The 22,534-nt window shown below is 39.2% G+C and overlaps 1 protein-coding gene across 1 annotated transcript in view; it reads left to right on the forward strand.

Annotated features, from left to right (window-relative positions):
- Nucleotides 1-12,459, forward strand: part of VWA3B (von Willebrand factor A domain containing 3B) — a 493,423-nt gene extending 480,964 nt beyond the window's left edge. Inside the window, exon 26 of the mRNA XM_006900716.1 lies at nt 12,120-12,459. Within this exon, the coding sequence (XP_006900778.1) occupies nt 12,120-12,459 (340 nt within the window). The remainder of the gene's footprint in view (nt 1-12,119) is intronic.
- Nucleotides 12,460-22,534: the final 10,075 nt, after the last annotated feature.

The following is a 22,534-nucleotide window of genomic DNA, read 5'->3' on the forward strand; positions in this document are numbered from 1 at the left end:
TTGGGAGGGTGGAGGGACAGCGCAGGAGGGGAAGACCCTCTATGAGATGGATTGATTCGGTGACTGGGGTAATCGGGATGGTTGTGTAAGAGGCAGTGTGGTTGGCGCAGGATAGAGCAGGGTTTAGGGCTGTTGTGCATAGGGTCGCTATGAGTCGAAAATGACTCGACGGCATGTAACAACAACAACAACATTTAATCTTGTGATTAGCTATTGTGATGGGTATTCTTAGCTCCACTTCTACATTTTCTTTGTCACTGTAGAGAAATCCAATTGATTTTTGCATGTTGATTTTGTATCCTTCCATTTTATCAGTAGTTTTCTTCTTGAATCCTTAGGGCTTTTGAAGTATACTATCATATCATCTGCATATAATTTTACCTTCTCTTTGCCAATTTGGATACCTTTTATTTCCTTCTCTTATTGCTATTGCTAAGACTTCTAATACAATATTGAATAGGAGAGGTGATAGTGGGCATCCTTGCCTAGTTCCTGTTCTCAAAGGGAATGCCTTTAACTTCTCTCCATTGAGAACAATGTTGGCTCTCGAGTTTGCATATGTACTTTTTACTATATTTAGGAAATTTCCTTCTATTTATATTTCATTGAGTGTTTTAATCAGGAAAGGATGTTGTATTTTGTCAAAGGTCTTTTCTGCATCAATTTACATCAGTTGACAAGGATCATGTGGTTCTTGTTCTTTGCTTTTTTAATGTGATGAATTACACTGATTGTTTTTCTTATGTTGAACCATCCTTGCATACATGTTATGAATCCCACTTGGTCATGGTGTATTATTATTTTTTTTTATATATCATTGGATTCTGTTGGCCAGGATTTTAATGAGGATTTTTGCATGTATGTTCATGAAAGATATTGGCCTTAGTTTTCTATTTTTATGGTGTCTTTACCTGCTTTTGGTATCAAGGATTTGTTTGCTTAATAGAATGTGTCCAGGAGAATTCCATCTTTTTCTATTTTATGAAATACCCTATGTAGAATTGGTGGCAGTTGTTCTCTGAATATTTGATAAAATTCACTTGTAAAATCATATGGTCCAGGGCTTTTTATGGCTGGAAGTTGTTTTATTACTTTTTCAATTTCTTCTTTTTTTTTTAAATGAAAGTTTACAAAGACTTTGGATTTCCATTCATTTATTGTTGCACTTTTCTTTCTGCCCAACCTCCCCACCAGTTTGCTCTTCTCTTTGAAAAGTAAAAAAAAAAAAAAAATTAAAAAATCTTTTATTATTATACAATCCCTCCCCCAAGTTCACTCCACTATCCAGCCTTCGTTTTGAAAAGTAAAAGAAAAATTTCTTCATTGTTAGAGAATCCCATCCCCCAAGTCCACTTCACTATGCAGCCTTCTTTCTGGACTCCTGTCATGACAATAATACCTAATCATGCATACCTTTTAAACAGTTCTCTCCCTCATCTGTTTCAATGCAGTATACATAATTTATCCCATCTTTCTCAGTCTTCCCCCAACCCTGATGTCAGTCCCATTTTATAACATTGGCGCTATGCAGTATTTGTCCTTTTGTGACTGAGATATTTCACTCAGCATAATGTCCTCCAGTGTCACCCATTTTGAATACTATTTCATGAGCCTCTAATGCCTTGTTTGTTTTATCTGTGTTGTTTTGGATTGATTTTTATAGCTCCTCCTGATTTTTGTTTGCAGTGTCCTATAATTGTTCAAATTTGTTTTTCACCCATTGAAGATATTCAATCATTGTTCTTTTAAATTCTGTGTCAGAAAGTTTCATCAGCCTTTTTGGTTTCAGGAAACCCATTGATACTGTGTCACTTTTTGAGGTGACATCTAGTGTAGGGAGTTAGGTAGCCTGCTTCCTACGTTACATTGCTATGGTAGATTTTTTTCATATCTGAGGTGATAGTATGTTCTTGATCTGAAGTCACCACCTCCAGAAGAGGGTAGAGCAGCTACCATGCCTGTGTTTCTCTCAGTTTGATAAAGTAAAGGCCTTTGGAAGCAGCATCCCCTGCAGACAACTGCCGCACTTAGGGTAGCCCAAGGTAATCTGGGCTAAAGGCAGTTGATGGTTTGGACATGAGGAGGCACAAGGCAGAGCACAGAGACCTGATTGGAAAACCAGGAAGCCTTGATTTACTCTTCAAGAATGAGTTCCTGTCTCACTGCCTTCTGATGGAGCCTAAGGCATCCCACGTGATCCAACCAAATAGCAGTGACACCACCCCCCCAAAGTACCGCACTCAAATTCTAGCATCGCTCCTGGTGTGTGTCAGGAGCAGCATTCTGGCCACAGGCCAGTGGTGTCAGGACCAGAGTTCCAGGCGCTGGCTAGCGATAACAGGTCTCTAGTTCTGGACTCACACTCACTCAGATTTCAGCTTTCCTGTTTGCCCAGTGCGTGTCACTCCCTGATTCGTTCACCAGCAGTTCTCCAATGCATGCATGTCATGTTTCCCTGCCTTCATGTATACCACCCTCACCATCTCTGAAACACTGAAGCCCATTGCTGAAGTCACCATCTTAATCCACCTCATTGGAGGTCTTCCACTGACCCTCTACTTTCCAAGCATGATATCCCTCTCCAATGAATAGTGTCACCTAGCTACATGCCCAAAGCATATAAGTTGAAGATTTGCAATCTTTGCCTCCAATAAGCACTCTGGTAGCACTTTCTCAAAGACATTATCTATTTATTCTTTTGGCAGTACATGGCATATTCAATAGGCTTCTCCAGCACCACAACTCAAAGACATCAATTCTGTCATCCTTATTCATTGTCCAGCTCTCTGATACATATAAGGTGATAGAGGAAACCATGGCCTGAATTAGGTTCACCTTGATCTTCAAACTGACATCATTGCTCTTGTGGAAATATGTACCTTTGTCCCTGATGTCAAAGAATAATGTCTTTTGTATAAGACTCATCTGTCCACCATGCATTGAAGGCCAGTCAGCCTCTGCCTCAGGCCCTTGCTTCACCAGTTATTTCTGAATTCTTCCTCTCCCTTAACTCATTTACACCATTAAAAATGGAGCCTCTCTTCCTGGTTTGTTTGCCCACTTTCATACATATACAACATGCATGCACACACACTCTTCATTCTCCTATATAATCTACCACCCTTCTTTCTTTCACTATACAATTCCGTAGATTCACTGTCTCCTCTTTCTTACCTTCCTATCAACCTTGGCTTCTATTTTAACCCCTCTGAGGAAATGCTTTCCACCAGGACTACCCAGGATCTCTCATATACCCAGACTAATTAACTCTTCTCCTTAGCACTTGCTCTTTCAGGGGCAACCACTCCCCAATTTTCTAAGATCATTCTCTTAAGGCTTGTCAATGACTTCACCTCTCTCTAGGATTTTCTTAACTTATGGTGCTCCCTAGAAATTCCTCTCCCTGCCTGACTTTACATACACCCATTGCTTCTATGGCCTTATATACGATAATCAGCCTAACCAGTTTCTAGCAAGTTGATTCTGACTCATAGTGATTTGATATGTGTCAGGTGAGAACTGTTGCATAGGCTTTCAATGACTGATTTTTCAGGAGCAAATCATCAGACCTTCCTAGTACCTTTGGATGGACTTAAACCACCATCCTTTCACTTAGTAATGGAACACTTAATGTTTTGCACTGCCTATGGACTCTCCATATACATTAAAACAAGAAAAGTCCTTCTGTTACCACACTAATTGATCTCTAATGTATGTTGATTGTAAGGGCCAAATATTTCTCAGTCCACTGTAGTGCACTTTCCTGGTTAGTGCTCCCATTTCCCGAGCCCCTTGCTCAACTTCCTTTGCCATAGATATGATTATCCTCCAAAAGGTTTAAGTAGAGTAATTTTCTTCCTATGCAACTCTACTTCTGCTCCTCCTCCATTTTAAAATACTTCAGAGTTCTTCTTCTTATTCTAGCTTTGTCTTTTCATTTGCCTCTCCTAACCTCATTGGAGCACTGGTGGCTTAGTGGCAAGAACCTGTGCACGTGGTTCAAGCACACCAGCTGATTTGTGGCAGAAGGATGGGCAGTCTCCTGCCTCTGAAAACCCACCAGAGGGTCAGCCATGAGTCAGTTCTAACTCGATGGTACACAACAACAACAACAACAATGTCTTTATTCCCTACCCACCTGGAGCTGTTATCTGAACAGATCACGGGAACATTGCATGATTTGGAATCAAGAAAGGAATGCATCAATAGGCTGAGTAAATCATTCCAGAAGCTGACTTTATAAAGAAGAGTGTGGCACCAGAATTGGGGGAAGACACTCTTTATATGCAAATGACACACTCTTGCTTGCTGGAAATAGGACTGGATTGCGTCTCAACATCAAGAAAACAAAATTCATTACCAGTGGGCCAATAGACAACTTCATGGTAGATGGAAAGAAGATTGAAACGGTCAACAATTTTATCTTGCTTGGATCACAATCAATTCCCTTGGTACCAGCAATCAGGAGATCTGGACATGTATAGCATTGTGAAGTCTGCTGTCAGAGACCTCCCCAAAGTCTGAAAAGCAATGATGTCAGTGTGCCTGAGTCAAGCCACAGTTTTTATAATTACCTACTACTATGCATCTGAGAGCTGAACAATGAACAGGGATGACAGGAGAAGAGAACAGACATGATTTAGACAAAGTGAAACCAGCATGCTTCTGGGAAGCAAGGATGGTAAAGTTTCATCTCACATACTTTGGGCATATTGTCAGGAGCTATTATTCCTTAGAGAGGGAAATCACACTATTCCTTGGAAAGGTACATCATGCTTAGAAATGTAGAGCAAAGTGAACTAAATTGACTCCTTTTGTCTGCTCTCTGGGTTAAATAAGTCCACTACCATAGAGTAGATTCTAACTCAATGAAAAATGGAGTGTCAGCAAAAAAGATGAAAAATCCCCTGAGAGATGGATTGATACAATGACTGAGCAATGGCTCAAGTATGAAAAAGATGATGAGAATGGTGCAGGTAGGACAGGGTTCAGGTATGTTGTTCATTGGGGTCATTTTAAGTTATACTCAACTCCATAGCACCAAACAACAACATTCTATCTGGGACCTCAATCCTCATATGTAAGCAGTGATCTCATTGCAGCTCAAATATGTTTTTTTAAATTGAATTGTCCCTTGGGTGAGCCTTTCACGACTGTTGTTCCTGTTAGGTATGAGTTCTGAAGGTAGGTTTTATTTGAAGAATGAACCAGTGAACAAACGGACAAAAGCTAATGATTCCCAGCAATGGTCCTTCAGGTCTGCCTAGTTCATAGTCTTTCTTTGAGAATACATATTGAAAATATACAATACAATCTTTCATTTTTTATGAGTATAACATTTCAGTTAAAATGATAAATACTTCTGTCAATCTCAACTCTGCTCAGACAATGTGATATCCAAATTTTATTATGTTCTAAAACAATATGACTAGATGTATCTAGGTATCTTTCTTTTCACTAAACTTAACTCTTGTCAGGATCTCTCCAAATTCCTGAGGAGCAATGATGTTAATTTGAGGACTAAGGTGCACCTAATTCAGACCATGATCTTGTCAATCACTTACTATGTATCTGAGAGCTGCACAATGAATAATGATGACAGAAGAAAAATTGATGACTTTGAGTTATAGTATTGGAAGACAGCACTGAACATCTATGGTCTGCTGAAAGAACAGATATATCTTGGAGAAGATGAAGCCAGATTGTTCCTTGGAATTAAAGGATGATGAAGCTTCATCTCACAGGCTTTGGGCATGTTGGTAGGAGAGGCTATTCCTTTGAAAAGTACATCACGCTTGGTAAGGTGAAAGGATGGCAAAGAAGAGGAAGACCCTCAACCTAGTGGGTCGATGCAGTGACTACAGCAATGGGTTCAAGTGTGTTACAGGTTGTGAGGCTGGCATAGCATAGGACAAGGTTCTTTGTTTACAGAGTTGCTCTGAGTCATAACTGACGTGAAGGTGTCTAATAATAACTCTGTCAATCACTATTTTAGAATGGTGAAGCTTCTAAAATACATTTATTTTTACTTTGATAAAAACCTTTACCTTTTTTTTCCATGTTAGAACTGTTCTCAACCTTATTTGAAGCTCTTAGCTGCTATTGAATATGATCTGGTACAGAGGTTAAAAAATTTGCTGCTAGCCAGAGGTCACTGTTAAGTACTTATTCTAGTTTCTAGAGCTTTGAGTAGTAGAAGCTTCCATTGACTCTGGAGCATCTCCTTTGTAATATCCACTGTATTTTGCTCTAATTGCCTTTCTGATATCAAGACTGATTTTACTTCTCCTAAGCTATACGTCACATCTCATTTAAACTGAGACCTTAATCTGCCTCTGCTTCTATAGTCAGGGTTAGCAGAGCTGACAGAAAATGAAGGTGTAAATTAATTTGGAGCTGCCTTGGGATTTCAGTTCTCCTCGAGATCCTTCCCACTTACTCTGCAAATGTGTTGCCTCCCTATGGGTGTCCTTTCGAGTGTTCATGCCATTATTCCAAATGAGACTGTTCAAAGCACAGCATCCTACGACTTTGACTTTTCTTTATGTCAACTGAAGAAATGTGCTCTTGGTTACATCTCCACTGGGACATAATTTGACTAAATGGAATTTGAATCTTTTTAATCCTTTACAACTGCCATCTAAAGTAGAGATAGACAACATGAAGTTCAGTGAGAATGAGCAATAACTGTACACTTTGCTCATTTTAGGATGCGATGGCCCCAACAAGGAAGACAGAAATGTCCAGCTTTCCATCCTTTGTCCCTCCTCTTTCTCTGCCTTCCTGGGTGTTTCTGATGTGGGTGACAGAGTATTTTCTGCAGACCCTTCTTCTGGTTTCCTGACTGAGGGTGGTGTACAATAAGGGATGGGTGAAGGTTTCTTCCTTTTGAGTGGTTTGGTAATTTTCATCAAGCCATTTAGACTTAGTTCTAACTCTAATTTAATGCAAATCTTTATCTCATTGGAAGTTCCAATTATCCTAATTGTTTAAAGTTCCTCCCTTTATGCTGCATCTGTGACCTCTCATTGTCTTCCTGACAGCAGTGAAATTGAGTCATTGAGCAAAACTTCAAAATTAAGTGCTGCCTCTGACATTACGTTTGATAAAACATATCCTGTAATTTCACAGTCAAAACTATTTTCCCTTTAGAAGGATCTGTGCACTTGAAATTATTAAGCTTCTGAATGTCATGAACTCCCTTGGTTCCTTTGGTAAGATTAGGAGCCCTGTCTCCTGTTTTGGAGAAAAACATTGAAAAACAGGCAGTCCAACAGTCAAACTTCTGTGAATGTCCTATATTAATCAGAGAGGCCAAATGCCATTGCATATCCAGAATGTCTGTCTTGGAAGCCCTGGTACTCTGGAGAATGAACACAAAGACTCATTACAATTAGTTAAATCTGAATGTCCATAGGACCCATTTGGATAGCTAGAGCCTATACTTATGGATTTCTTCATTTTCTGTCTCTTGAATTGCTAAAATTAGAATCCTCTTGGTCTTACTCAAGAATCTATTTGGTGCCCACTCTAGGAGGTTCTCTTATTCTTTATGCTGTAAGAGGTCTTGCTGAAACCGAGGGAAAAAATAGTAGCAAGAACATAAGGAGGCTACCAGTGTTTGACCAAGAAAATAGGGTGACTCTTCAGAATCTTCTTCCCAGGTGAAACCAAGCCTTTGGGGAAGAACTAATGAAGACCTAGGTAGCTCTGGTGGCCTAGTGGGTAAGGATTTAGTTATGCTGCCATCCTAAAGACAAGTGGTTAGTATCTACCATCTGCTCTGAGGGAGGAAAAAAAAATAGGAAATTTGCTCCCATGCAATGTACAGCCTCTGAAAACCTTCCAGAGGGTCATCTATGAGGCAAGTCCACTCAATGACAATGAGTGAAAATGAAGACATGGCTCTCCCTGAATCCCCCATACCTCCATCACATGCACTTGGTTAGTCTATTTATCTTCTTATTCAACCAAACAGATGGCCTAGCATAATTAGTTGTTCTTGTTAGGTGCCTTTGTGTTGATAAGCACTCATAACTCCCTTTTGAATTGGAACTTGGCCATATCCTGAGACATTCTTACAATCTCTGTGTTGCTTAGTTTAATGTTACAATCAATGTGTCATCTTGTTGAGGGTCTTCCTCTCTCTTTCTGACTCTCTGCCTTTCCCAGAATGTCTTTTCTAAAAGACTGTTCCCTCCTGAAAGCATACCCAAAATATGTGAGATAGAGTTTCACTATCTTTGCCCCTAAGGAGCACCATGTTTGCACTTCCTCCAAGACAGACTTGTTATTTTAGTATTCCATTATATGTTCAATACTCTTCACTTGTTAAAAATTCCAAGACATTGATTCTGCCCAGTCTTCCTCATTTATTTTCAAACACTTAGATTCAAAGAAATAATTGAAAATACTATGGTTTGATTTCAGTGTACCAGTCTTTAAATGGATATCTTTGTTCTTTATTACTTTAAAGAGGTCCCTGATATCATATATTGCCAATGCAGCATGTATTTTGACTTCTTGGCTGCTTCTGCCTTGGTTATGTAATTAATAGAGCCTTTCATTTAAGGAAGAGAGCTCTGGTGCATAGTCCATTGGAAGTTGTGTTGCAGACTCAAAGATCTTGTACTGATCTTTGCCAGTTAGAATCTACCATCAGCTACTCCAGAGAAAGAGAAATAATCTCCTCTCATGTAATTTACAGCTTCTGAAAATTTACTGGAAGGTCAGTTATGAATCTGTTCCTACTCAAGGGTAATGAGTTGAGTTTTGATGAATTTATAGAGCCTTTGTGGCATAGTGGGTTACAGTTAGGCTGCTGATCAAAAGGTCAGAGCCTTGAGCCAACAGTCATTTCAAGGGGAAAAAGAAGCAGTTGGTAAAAAAATAAATAAATAAATAAATTTACAGCCTTGGAGACCTAACAGAGAATTGCCGTGAATTAGAATCTACTCAATAGTAGTAGATTCATTTAACCTTAAGAATGGACAAAAGAAAAAAAAATAAAAGAATGGACAAAAGAAATCTGTTTAGTATTTTTTCCCCAAGGTATACTGACCAATAGCATCTGTGACTATAAATCAAGAAACAGCTACTCTCCCATATTTCTACACAGAGAAAGTGTATGGAGGTAAGGGGTGGGTGAGAAGAGCTTTCAGGTCAGATTTATGCCCACCCTACTCCATGTCCCCCCTTGGCCTCGGGAGAGGACTTCTTGTGAATGAACTTGGCCAAAGTCAGTCATCCTGAGAGTAAAATAAAATGATAAAGCAGTGGATGCTTGATTAAGGTGCTTTTCCTTAATCAAAATCCCTCCTGATTTTTATTCTAATAATGACAGATTGTATTGTTTTGTTCTTATTCCAAAAGTAATGCATACTTAATATCCCTTATAAATGAAAAACTAAAAAAATTGGTATTAAAAATGATTCATAATCTCCCACATTTCAAAAGTAATTACTGTTTCTATTTTGTTACATTTTTATAGAGTTCTTTGTATGCTGTATTGATTATTTTTCCTGCATATTTTCTCCTCATCATGCATGACAGTTATAACTATATTTTGAATGTGGAGAAAGTGATGATTCTACTAGAATCCATTTTCTAGAGGCAGATATTGACAATCTGAGGCAAAGATTTCAAGTTATTTTATTATTAATTATCTTAATAACAAGGGAACTATGATGGCCTAGTGATAAGGAGCTACACTGCCAACTCAAAGGCACAGAATTTTAATCCACCAGATACTCTGCAGGAGAAAGACAGGCAGACTCCTCCTGTGTAGTGTGCTGCATCTGAAAATCTGCTGGAGGGCCAGAAACGAGTTGGATCTGACCAACAGCATATAACAAAAATGAATTATGCATGATTTTGTAAATTTCAATCCACTTAATATATTAAGTGAACTTTTTCCTACCAGTAAGATGTCTTTTGTCTTCATTGTTGCTTGCCTAGAATTTTATTATATGAATGATCCACTACTTATATGACCCATGGGGGCTTCTTAAACTTCAGGCTTCCTGTCAAGGTGCTCTTCCTGTTGTTTCTTCAGGCTAGTATCAGACCCCTTTGCCTTACTCTTTGATACTTTTAATCTATTAAAAAAATCCCACTGAAGAGCAACAATATCAGACTGGAGACTAAGGTGGGCCTGATCCAGGCCATAGTCTTCACAATTGCTTTCTATATGTCAGAGAGCTGGACAATGACTAGGGGTGATAGAAAGAGAATTGATGTCTTTGAGTTGTGGTGCTGGAGTAGAGTGTTGAATATACCATGGACTGCTAGGAAAACAAACAGGTTCATCCTAGAGAGAATGAAACTGGGCTGCTCCTTGGAGGCAAGGATTCTGAAGCTTCATCTGACATAGTCTGGACATGTTACAAAGAGGACCAGTCCTTAGAGAAGGACATCATGTTTGGAAGGGTAGAGGGACAGCGCAAGAGAGGAAGATCCTCAATGAGATGGACTGATTCAGTAACTGGGGTAATGGGGGTACATGTGTCAGAGACAATTAGGTTGGCACAGGATAGAGCAGGGTTTAGGGCTCTTGTACATACGGTTGCTATGTGTTGCAAGCAACTTGATGGTACATAAAAACAACAGCAACGACGACAACAACTCACTTTGCCCCCTTCCTTTTCTTATTTTTGGTCTTTCTGAGAGATTATGGAGTTTATAAGGTGGTACAAATGGTTTACACCTTGTTGCTTAACCAAGAGGTTAGCATTTGAACCCACCCTGAGACACCACAAGAAAGGCTTGGCGATCTGCTTCCGTTAATATTATAATTCTGCTCTGGCATGCAGAGTCATCATGAGTTGGAATTGACTTGACAGCAACTAACAAACAACATAGATTATAGACTGCACTGTGACAGTCTATAGTCTATAATCCTAAAACACCAGAAATAAAGAAAACCTCTGAAAGAGGAAGTAGAGAATATCATATTAATAAGCTCTACAGGGAGGTTGGGTTGAAGGTAATGTGGAAGATCAAGTTTAAATTTTAGGATGTTATTACAACTCTGAAATGTGAGGTCAAGGTGAATCTTTCCCTGGGGCCACAGAGTCTACATTGCACACAAGATGTACTGTGATCTTATTTCTAAATATGTTTGTCTGTGGCCCCCAGAGGACTTTCCTCAGTACTCCTTCTAGTACTCAGGCCAATTTTCTAATCTTTCTTGAGAATTACATCTCGAGTATTTGAATAAAATCTTTTAAAATGATCATGTGTTGCATCTTGATCTTTGAAGAGGAATTTGATTTGATGGAATTTTTTTTGTGGAAATAGCAATCTCAGATCTTCCCTCCTACCTTCAGACAACTTCCAGAAGAATCTGAAGCAGTAATAACCAAATGTATACAGAACAAAAGCAGGGTGATCAAAGTGGCAGAACAAATTATGGGAACAAACCAGGCTTATCAGCAGGAAACTGGTGTCCTTAACTTACCTGTATACCCTTAGAATGTCAAGGTTCCAACATGGTATGCCATGATTGGGATGAGGCTCCCAAGAAGCCTTCTTTGACAGACAAAATATCTGGATTAATAAGCTTTGTCCAGTGTATTTTCTAAAAGAGTAAGTCCAGCTTTATGCCTTCACAATGACACCTAACATTTTTAATTAAATTTAAGTAAAAATTACATTTGTGTTTAGACTTTGTGGGAACTTTTTGTTTACAGTATACCTTGAGATAATTAGAGAAACCTGTGGACATGGAGGAGTAATTATTGTACAAATCCCAGTATGTAAACAGTAATGAAGTGGATTATCATGTGACCAAGCTGATCATCTTAGGGGGGGGAAGGAATGAGACCTAGCAAGGGGCTTCTCACATGGACATTGTTCCTTCACTGACTAGTCAGGACCTGGCCAAAATGGTTAGGGGCTCCATGGCATATAAGGTTTCCAGATATCAAAGGCCTGTGGACATGAAATAAAACCTGTCTTAAATTGTCAGAACCCATGGGACTCCTGGGATGTTTTCCCATGTGAAGGACAGTGGACAAATGCTGAGAGCTCTGTGTGGGATTGGCCATCTCTGTAGACTCAGAAGCAGCTGACAACTGTGTTCTCAGGAGGCCCAGCATAACCCTGATTTCTCTCTTTAGGCAGGACCTAGAAAAGAATTCTACTCTCAGAATATGGCCAATGAAAGAAGTTGACACTGAAGATTTAAAAGAGGTAAAAAAGAACCATAGAAGGAAGAAGAAGACCTCTACTAAGAGGCTGGATCTCCTGGACAGAATGTGCCCAGAGTTAGAAAACTCTACCTGTGACTCCCGAGAGTCCTACCACAAGAAACACACCACGCCTGTGTTGGGAGGAAAAAGACATCGTACATCTCTGGAATGTCCTGACATCTCTTTTGAGACTAGTGCACGTGAGAACAGCCCCCAATTTCCAAGACTGTTTAGGACCCATTACAAGGACTCCAGTACCTTTAAGTAATGCTAGCATCCACTTTTCTCCAAAAGGTCTTCAGGCCAGGCCTTTGGCGTCATCCAGACATGTTATATTTCACCACCACACCATCCTTGTCCTCATAGAACTACCCACAGCTGCAAAGGGCTGAGGACCATCACTGAGGAAATTAAAGCTGTTTAAAACAGTGGCAACTATATTTCAGAGAAGCTATGTTCTGTCAGGGCTGCCCAAACGGAACCATTCAACACTACGGAACTAGCCACTCTATTGAGGTAAGGCAGCCATTTATCCCCCTGTGCCTTCCCTCTTTGTAACAAGGATAGACTTCCCCTGTCATCCTTGACTCACTTTGCCAACCTGTTTGAGTTTATAGATTCTGGCTTTGCTTGGATATTCTTTGTTCTGTTTTGTTTCCTAGTACTCAGAAAACTGCATTCAATAATCTGGTAGATTTTCCACACCCAGAACTAACGATAGGGTTTTCGAGTGTTTGGAAAGATAGTGTTATAATAGTTATTGAGCTGTGCTGGCTACAGTCTTGTTTTAAATTGATTATTTCATCTGAATTAAGAATTTTGTCACCCAGTAGGAGGGTTGAAATTAAGACCTGTTAACTTTACTGAGAGCAGCAGGAGTAAATATCCCCTAGTTTATTCCTTTCTAGAAATTTTTATTGCATCCTTCCTAATTCCTTTTGTCTATAGTCTGTTGTAGGTACCTGCAACTGAATATGGAACAAGAATAAAATTCTTACATTGGAAACATTTCAGAAATACTGGTTGTCAGTTTGTTATTGTTTTCTTTGAACATGTCTCAGCAATTACAGATAAATGTTTGTTTCTGTTTCAGCATTTCTAATTTAAAAAATTAGATTGTTGGTGTTGTTGTCATGTGCTGTGTAGTCACCTGCCACTCTTACCGACACTATGTACTATAGTACTGAATCTTCCCCTGTACTGAGCCATCTCACTGACTCTGACACATCTAATTCCATTGCCCCAGTTATCATTTCAGTCCATCTCATGCAGGGTCTTCCTTTCCTGCGCTGTCCCTCCACCCTTCCAAGCATGATGTCCTTCTCCAAGGACTGGTCACAAATTCTTCTTTCCTAGTTTGTAATACCCTGGGGCTATGTTTCATTGACTATACAAAGGCATTTGACTGTATGGATCACAACAAATTGTGGCTAACCTTGAGGAGAATGGGAATCCCAGAACACTTGATTGTGCTTATGTGAAACCTCTACTTGGACCAGGAAGCAATCATCAGAACAGAACCAGGGCATGGTTCAAAATCAGAAAAGGAGTATATCAGGGATCTATCCTGTCTCCATACCTTTTCAATCTATATGCAGAACAGATCATTCAGGAAGCAGGGCTTTATGAAGAGGAATGTGACATCAGGATTGGATTGAAGATCAACATCAAGAAGACAAAAATTCTCACCAATGGACCAATTTGCAACACTGTAATAGATAAAAGAGATGGAGAAGAGATTGAGGTTGTTAATAATTGCAGGTTGCTCGGCTCCACAATCAATACTTCGACACAGCTTGTCAGGAAATCTAAAGAATAATTGCATTGTGGAAAATCTGCTGTCAGGGACATCTCCAGAGCTCTGAAAAGCAATAATGTCAGTCTAGAGACTAAGGTGCACCTGATCCAGGCCATAGTCTTTGCAATTACATGCTATGCATCAAAGAGTGGAACAATGACTAAGAATGACAGAAGAAGAATCAATGCCTTCGAATTGTGTTGCTGGAGAAGAGTCTTGAACATACCATGGACCACCAAGAAAACAAATAAGTTTGTCTTGGAGAGGATGAAACCAAGTTTCTCCTTGGAGGCTAAGCTTTTGAAGCTCCATCTCACATCTTTGGGCACATGGCCAGGAGGGACCAATCCCTTGGAGAAGGTTATCATGCTCGGAAGAGTGAAGGGACAGCACAGGAGAGGAAAACCCTAGATGATATGATTTACATGATAACTGGGGCGATGGGATTAGGTGTGTTGGAGTCAGTGAGACTGACTCAGGACAGGGCAGGCTTCAGAGCTATTGTACATAAGGTCACTATGAGTTGCAGGTGACTCAACAGCACATAACAATAACTACAACAACAGTACATTTACATGACGGAATACTGTGGAGCACTCAGGAGCAATGATTTTGAATAATGCTATAGAACATAGGAGAGGCTAGAAATCATGCTGAGTGGACTAAGTCAGATGCATAAGAACAAATACTGTATGAGACCATTACTGTAAAAACAGAAAGATAACACAATGAGATGTGAATGGATATACCAAGAGGGAAGGGCAGGGACAGAAGCACTGAAAGTAAGGAGGGGAGTAAATAATTGGAATTTGGGGCACTGCAGTATACATGGATGAAACACAATTGAAAAACTTAAAAAAAAAAACATAACAAGCATTTTTAAGACAGGGGACATGAAAATTAAGCAAAATCTGTAGATGCCCCATCTGATTGGCTGAAAGTTTGCAGCATAGGAAGAGAGAACTTAGACAATGCTTGGTGACCTCTGTGCATTGAAGAAATGGAACCAGATTCATCCTGGAGAGAGTTAAACCAGGCTGCTCCTTGGAGGCAAGAATTCTGAGGCTCTATCTGACATACTTTGGACATGTTGTAAGGAGGGACCAGTCCTTGGAGAGGGACATCATGCTTGGGAGGGTGGAGGGATGGTCTTGGGAAGGGGAAGATCGTCTATGAGATGGATTGATTCAGTGGCTGGGGTAATCGGGATGGGTGTATTGGAGACAGTGTGATTGCCACAGGCTAGAGCAGAGTTTAGGGCTGTTGTACATAAGGTCGCTATGAGTTGCAAGCCACTAGATGGCACATAACAACAACAACAACAACATGCTTTCAGTGAAGTTTCACAGTAGCCTACTTTCTCATGTAATAGTTTATACAGAAATGGTTACACGACATTGGTTGTTGTTGTTATGTGCTGTTGAATCACCTGTAGCCCATAATGACCCTATGTACAGCAGCCCTGAACCCTGCCCTGTCCTGAGCCAGTCTCACTAATTCTGACACGCCAATCCCCATTGTCCCAGTTACTGTATAAATCCATCTCATCCAGGGTCTTTCTCTCCTGCAATGTCCTTCCGAATATGATGTCCTTCTCCAAGGACTGGTTTCTCCTGGCCACATATCCAAAGTATATGAGATGGAACTTCATCCTTACTAAAGGTGAACATTCTCATTTCTGTTCTGGTTACTCCATTTCTTTTAATTTCGTTTCCCTGTCTCCTTACATACTTTTTAGCTTTTTTTTAAAGTAATTGCCCATTTGGTCTCATAGATTATTTTTAAGTTTACATATTTAGAGGAGGTATTTCCCCCACCCCCAAGAGAATGATTCATGTGCATCTGGGGAGACTAATGAATGCAACTCCTCAGCAAGCAGGAAAGGTTTCAGGCTCCTGGCTTTGGAGGCTGCCAACTTCAGAAGCACACATTCAAAGACCATTGTTGGAAGGCAGAGTCATGAGGCAGATAACCAGATGTAAATCAAACAAGAAACTGTCCCTCATTTTGTCAGAGTCCAACTATATATGCCATTTAGGTCACCCTCCTAAAGGGATCTCGCTTTAGTCAGGTAAGGCCAATCATATCTTTAGAGGCTACCATCCTGAAGAGATTTTCCCTCAGTCAGATAAGGCTCATCATATCTTTACAGATTTGCTTTTAATCCTGCTTCATCAACATCATAGAAGTTAGAATTTACAAGATATAAGATAGCTACCTACTTTATACTAGGGAGCTTGGATGGCCTAGTGGCAAAGAAGCTGCACTACAATCCCAAAGGCACAAGTTCGAGGCCACCAGCTGCTCCGTGGGAGAAGGATGGGCAATCTCCTCCCATGCAGTTAACTGCCTCTGAAAACCCACCGGAGGGTCAGATTGTTTCTGACTTGATGGCAGTGAGGGGGGGCGGGGAGAAAGAAAGAAAAATAACCTACCACAAGGTAGGTTTCATTTAAGTCTCATGATTCTGGTCCAAGAAAATACAAATAGTCCAGTATAAAAAAACTGGATAACTCAGAAACAGAAGCAAGTATATACATAAATTTAGTATGTGATAATGGTAGTATTTCAAATTACTGGATCAGCATCCTTTGTACCATGTGTCAAAAGACATATGACATTGGGAAAATCTGCTGTCAAGGACCTCTCCAGAGTGTTGAGTTATAACACCAGTTTAAAGTGCTCACATTGTAAGCCTAACAGAGAAGAGATGACACATTTGAACAGTTAGTGTTGGAGAAAAGTACTGAAATACCCCTTGAACTGCCTAAAGAGCAAACAAATCTGTCTCAGAGAAAGTGTAACTGGGGTGCTCTTTAGAGGCAAGAATTGTGAAACTTCAACTAACAAATTTCCAGTATGTTGTTAGGAGGTATTAGTCCTTGGGAAAGTGGAGGGTCAGTGAAAGAAAGGAAGTCCCTCACTAAGATTGTAGTGACAGAATGTAACAATGGGCTCAAATAGACCAAAGATCATGAAAATGGCACAGGATAGGGCAAGGTTCAGATGCACTGTTCATAGGGTTCCTAACAGCAGTGCTGGGGCTACTTAACAGCTCTGATCACCTAGTGGGCAGAGACTTGTACTTCCAACCCAAAGAGTTTTGAATCCACCAGCTGTTCCACGGAAGAAAGACAAGTTATCTCTTCTTGTGCACTTTACAGCTTCTGAAAACCTGCTCGAGAGTCAGCTATGAATTGCTTCTGAGTTAACTGGCTTTCAGCTGAGGGGATGTTGTGTACAAAAAATTAGATCCCAGCTTCACATCACATATAAGAATAAACTCCAGTGGATCCAAGTCTTTCTCAGATGTAAAAAATTAAAGAATCAGAAATATGTTTTGATAGTTATATTCTATGGAAAAAAGTTTGAGAACTGTGACTCAAAATCCACACATCTAGATATTATGAGCTCTAATGGCCTAGTGGCAAGAAGCTGCACTGCAATCCCAAAGGCACAAAGTTTATGGCCACCACCAGCTGCTCCACAGGAGAAGGGTGGGCAATCTCCTCTGTGATTAACTGCCTCTGAAAACCTGCCAGAGGGTCAGCTCTGAGTCAGTTCTGATGCTATGGTGCACAACAGCAACTATTATAAAAAGCTAAAGAAAGATTTACACATAGAATCATATAGTGTGGTTATCAGGGAGGGGAGGAAAGAGTAGACAATTAATAGATGATTGATATGGGTGAAGGGAAAGTCAATGTGTTATAAATGGATGGTCAGACACTATAGATATTATAACCAATTTTGTGAAATAAAATGCATGAATGATTGATAAAAAATATTTAATCTTTCACTCAGCTCACAATTTAAAAAAGATAGCTTTACTGAAAAGAAATATTTATTTTTAAAATTTTCTTTAAAATATATTACCAAAGACACAAAAGACAAATGAAAAACTGGGAGTAAATAGATGCCATGTGTATCTACCAGCTGCTTGATGGGGAAAGATGCCATTTACAGCCTGTGAAAATCTACTGGGGGTCAGCTGTGAAACAGTGACTCTACAATACATAACAGCAACAAAAGTGTATGATGACTCCTTAAAACATAAAGAACTCTGAAAAACTCAAAGGGAAAATTTACCAAAATCCTACCCATCCAAAAATGGGCAAAAAGATCCAAGGAAGGGGGAGCTTAATGATAGGGTCACATAATTTTTTGGGTGGAAGGAGGGTTGAGTAAAGGAAAGGGGAAAGATCTGGCGTGAAAATCAGTGTGTACAAACTTTATGACTTTGTAGGTAAACCAGTATAAAATTTTTTTAAAAAAGAAAAAAACAAATATTGAAATGAATAATTGATTAAATAACTAAAAAAATTAACTAATTACAAAGTTGGAAAAATAGACACCATAGATGACAAGATATTTGGCATGACTCATGACAAAAAAATGCATAATTAAGCTACACTTAGAGAACTTTCAGTAACTTGGAAGGGGAAGTGATTTTGTACCTCTATTCATAAATAACCATTGTAAGACATGGATAAAATAACAGACAGCTGAACAATGACTATGGATGACAGAAGAAAAATTGATGCCTTTGAGTTATAGTGCTGCAGAAGAGTCTGGAACATACAATGGACTGCCAAGGAAACAAATAGGACTGTCCTGGAGAGGGTCAAACCAAGTTTCTCCTTGTTGGCTAGGATTTTGAAGCTCTGTCTCTCATACTTTGGGCATGTGGCCAAGAGGGACTGATCCTTGGAGAAGGATATCATGCTCAGAAGGGTGAAGGGACAGTGGAAGAGAGGAAGACCCTGGATGAAATGTATTGATACCATGTCTAGGGCAATGGTGGATATGTCAGAGTCAGTGTGACTGGCTCAGAACAGGGCAGGCTTCAGAGCTATTATACATAGGCTCTCTATGAGCTGCAGGTGACTTGTCAGCACACAACAACAGCAACAACATACAAATAAAGGCACAGTGAAATGTGTAAGAGCAGGCAGGAACTAGAGAAGAATTTTTCCTCTAAAAATCTGCATTATTAAAGGAAAGAATTTTGAATTTGTGATTTTCTGAGCTGAAGGTACTCCCCAACTTTGTGACCAATTGATCAGAAAACTCTAGCCTAATTAGCTCAACTCTTAAGTTTAGACCAGGAAAAGCAGTAGAAATGGGGACGAGATCCAGACACCATGAAATCACAGCAACAGTGAGACATAATTAAGTATAAATGCTATTCTAGTCCTTGTCTAACCACAAATTATGCATGCATGAAGGGAAACCAGGGAGCTTCATTAAAAGAAAAAGAGATCAAGGAGTGCTCTGCCTCCCACATCTTAACCCCTGTCAGAATAGCAAAATTTAACAGACAGCAAACATCAGATGATGGTGAGGTTGCAGAAAAATTGGAACCCTTATTCACTGTTGGTGGGAGTGTAAAATGGTGCAACCACTATGGAAGGCTGTATGGCACTTTCTCAAAAAGTTAGAAATAGAAATACCATTTGACGCAGCAATCCACTACTGGAAATATACCCTAAAGAGACCATAACTGCCACCCAAGCAGATATATGCACACCCATGTTTACTGCAGCTTTGTTCACAATAGCAAAGAGTTGGAAGCAACCCAAGTGCCCATCAACAAACTAATGGATAGAGAAGGAACTCATGAATTCTTATACAAAATGGGTGACCCTGAAGGACATTATGCTGAGTGAAATATCTCAGTAACAAAAGGACAAATATTGCATAGTGGCACTATTGTAAAATGGGACTGACATTGGGGTTGAGGGGAGACTGAGAGAGGATAAATATACTGCATTGAAACAGATGAAGGAAAGAACTGTTTAAAAAGTATCTATGATTAGGTATTATTGTCATGACAGGAGTCCAGAATGAAGTCTGCATAGTGGAGTGGACTTGGGGGGAGGAATCGTATAACAATGAAAGAATTTTTATTTTCCTTTTCAAATAGAAGAGTGTAATGGCGGGGGAGGGGTAGGCAGGGAAAAATGTGCAACAATGAATGAATGGAAATCCAAAGTCTCTGTGAACTTTCATTTTAATTAATTAAAAAAAATTTAAAAAGAGCATTGCTTATTTGAGGTCTCTTTTCTTTTAAGTAAATCTTCCAGTTGCTTTTTCTATCTCTTTGAAGAATGAATGTGGTAACTGTGTTGAGATTATGTGAACATGTATATTGCTTTTGGTAATACTAATTTTTACTATGTTGAGTCTTCCTATCTGTAACAGGCAGTATCTTTCCATTTAGTTAGGTCTCTTGTTGTTTTTGTAATTTTCCTTATAAAGGTCTTTTGTGTTTCTAGTGACATTTATTCCTAACTATGTTAATTTGTGGTTGGTTATTGTAAATAATACTGCTTTTTGTAGCTTTTTTCTCTATGTTTTCTTTGTTACTTGAGTGATCCCACTGTTTTTTTCATATTAATCTTATATCTTGTGCCTCTACTACATTGGTCTACTGGTTTTGGTCTAACGGTTTTTTTGGTTGAGTCCTTGGGGTTTTACCACCTCTTTGCCAATTTAAAAGTGGGAAGAATAGCACTCCCTTGATCCTAAAACCTAGAACTCAGCCACTAAAATGGCATTGGATTGGTACAATGACAGATACATAGACCAATGAAATAAAATTGAGAATCCAGAAATCAACTTATCTGACTACAATCAATGGGTATTTGACAAGGAAACAAAACCTATCAAATTAAGAAAGACAACCTCTTCAACAAATCATGCTGGCAAAACTGAACATCTACCTGTAGAAAACTGAAACAGGATCCATATCTCACACCACACACAAAAGTCAACACAAGGTAGATCAGAGACCTAGAGGTGAAACATCAAACAATAAGGATAATAAGAGACAAAATGGGACCAAAGTTAAAAGCCCCACTGTTGTGGCCTAAACAGGCTTGTAAATATAACCAGAAATGTATGATCAGGAGAGAATAAAATCGATGAATGGGACCTTCTAAAAATCAAATCCCTATATGCATTAAAACCCTTTTCCAATAGGAAAAAAAAAGAAAGCCTACAAACAAGAGGGGAAAAAATTATCAATAATGTCTCAGACAAGGGTCTCATAATGAAAGTTTGCAAAATACTACAGGGCCTCAACAAGAAAAAGACTGATAAGCCAATAACAAAATGACTAAAAGACATGAAAAGACTCTTCACAAAGGAAGACATTTTTGGATGACCAATAGACAAATGAAGAAAAACTCAAAAGCACTGGCAATAAAAGAAATGCAATCAAAACCACAATAAGATACTATTTCACACCTGATGCAGTAGAAAAGTTTAACAAGCCACCGAACAATAAATGTTAGAAAGAATGTGGAGAGATTGGAACTCTTATGTACAGTTGGTGGGATTGTAAAATGGAACAACTATGCTGGAGGGCAGCTAGATGTTTCCGCGAAAAGCTGAATGTAGAAATTTCATATGATCCAGCTATTATTACACAGCTATTTCTTGGGGAATATAACCCAAGGAAATTAGACTGAGACATGAAAAGATATATGTACACCTGTGATCATAGCAATGTTACTCAAAATAGCAAGAAAATGTTTTTAATTTATTAATTTTAATGAAAGTTTACAGAGATTTAGGATTTCCAGTCATTCATTATTGCATTTTTTCCCTGCCCACCCCTCCCCCCCAAATCAGTCTTATTGAAAAGAAAAAAAAAAACTAAACTCTTCCATTGTTATGCAGTCCTTCCCCTCAAGTTCACTCCACTATGCAGCCTTCACGCGGGACTTCTGTAATGATAAGAATACCCATTCGTATATCCCTTTTAAACAGATCTCTCCCTCATCATGTTTCAATGAAATATTCATCATTCCTCTCCTCCTTTTCTGTCTTCCCTCAACCATGATGTCAGTCCCATTTTACAACAGTGGCCCTATGCAGTATTTGTCCTTTTGTGACTGAGATATTTCACTTGGCATAATGTCATCCAGGGTCATCCACTTTGCCTAATATTTCAACAATAGTAAAAAATAGCCCAAATGTCCATCAACAAACAAATGGATTGCAAAACTGTGGTACATTTACACAATGTCCTACTATGCAACACTAAGGAGCAATGATTTGTAAAATACAATATAAAATCAGAGAGTCTAGAGAGCATCTGCTGAGTGAAAGAACTTAGTCTCATAAGGACACATACTGCTGAATACCATTATTATAAAAGTAGAAGGATAACTGAGCAAAATGTGTATAAATGTTCAAAAGGGAAAAGGAGCAGTAAACGGGAGGGAGAGAAATCACTCTTATAACAGAGGGTAGTGAGGCATCGGGTATGTGAAGGTATAGGAAATAGTCAGTGGGAACTTGAAAAGATGAGGTGATGATAGGCATCAATCAATAGTAATTAACTCTAAAAATACAATATATATGAGTGATTGTATAAAACACAATGTAGATGCATGAAACAAAATGTGTATAAATTATATGCAAACCAATACAAATATTGTGGTGTTGTTGTTGTTATGTGCTGTCGAGTCATGTGCAACTCATAGCGACCCTATGTACAATAGCCCTAAACCCTGCTCTATCCTGTGCCAATCGC

Source organism: Elephantulus edwardii, unplaced genomic scaffold (genome assembly GCF_000299155.1).
Source record: "Elephantulus edwardii isolate Elephantulus edwardi_28Jun2011 unplaced genomic scaffold, EleEdw1.0 scaffold00291, whole genome shotgun sequence".
Lineage (NCBI taxonomy): Eukaryota > Metazoa > Chordata > Mammalia > Macroscelidea > Macroscelididae > Elephantulus > Elephantulus edwardii.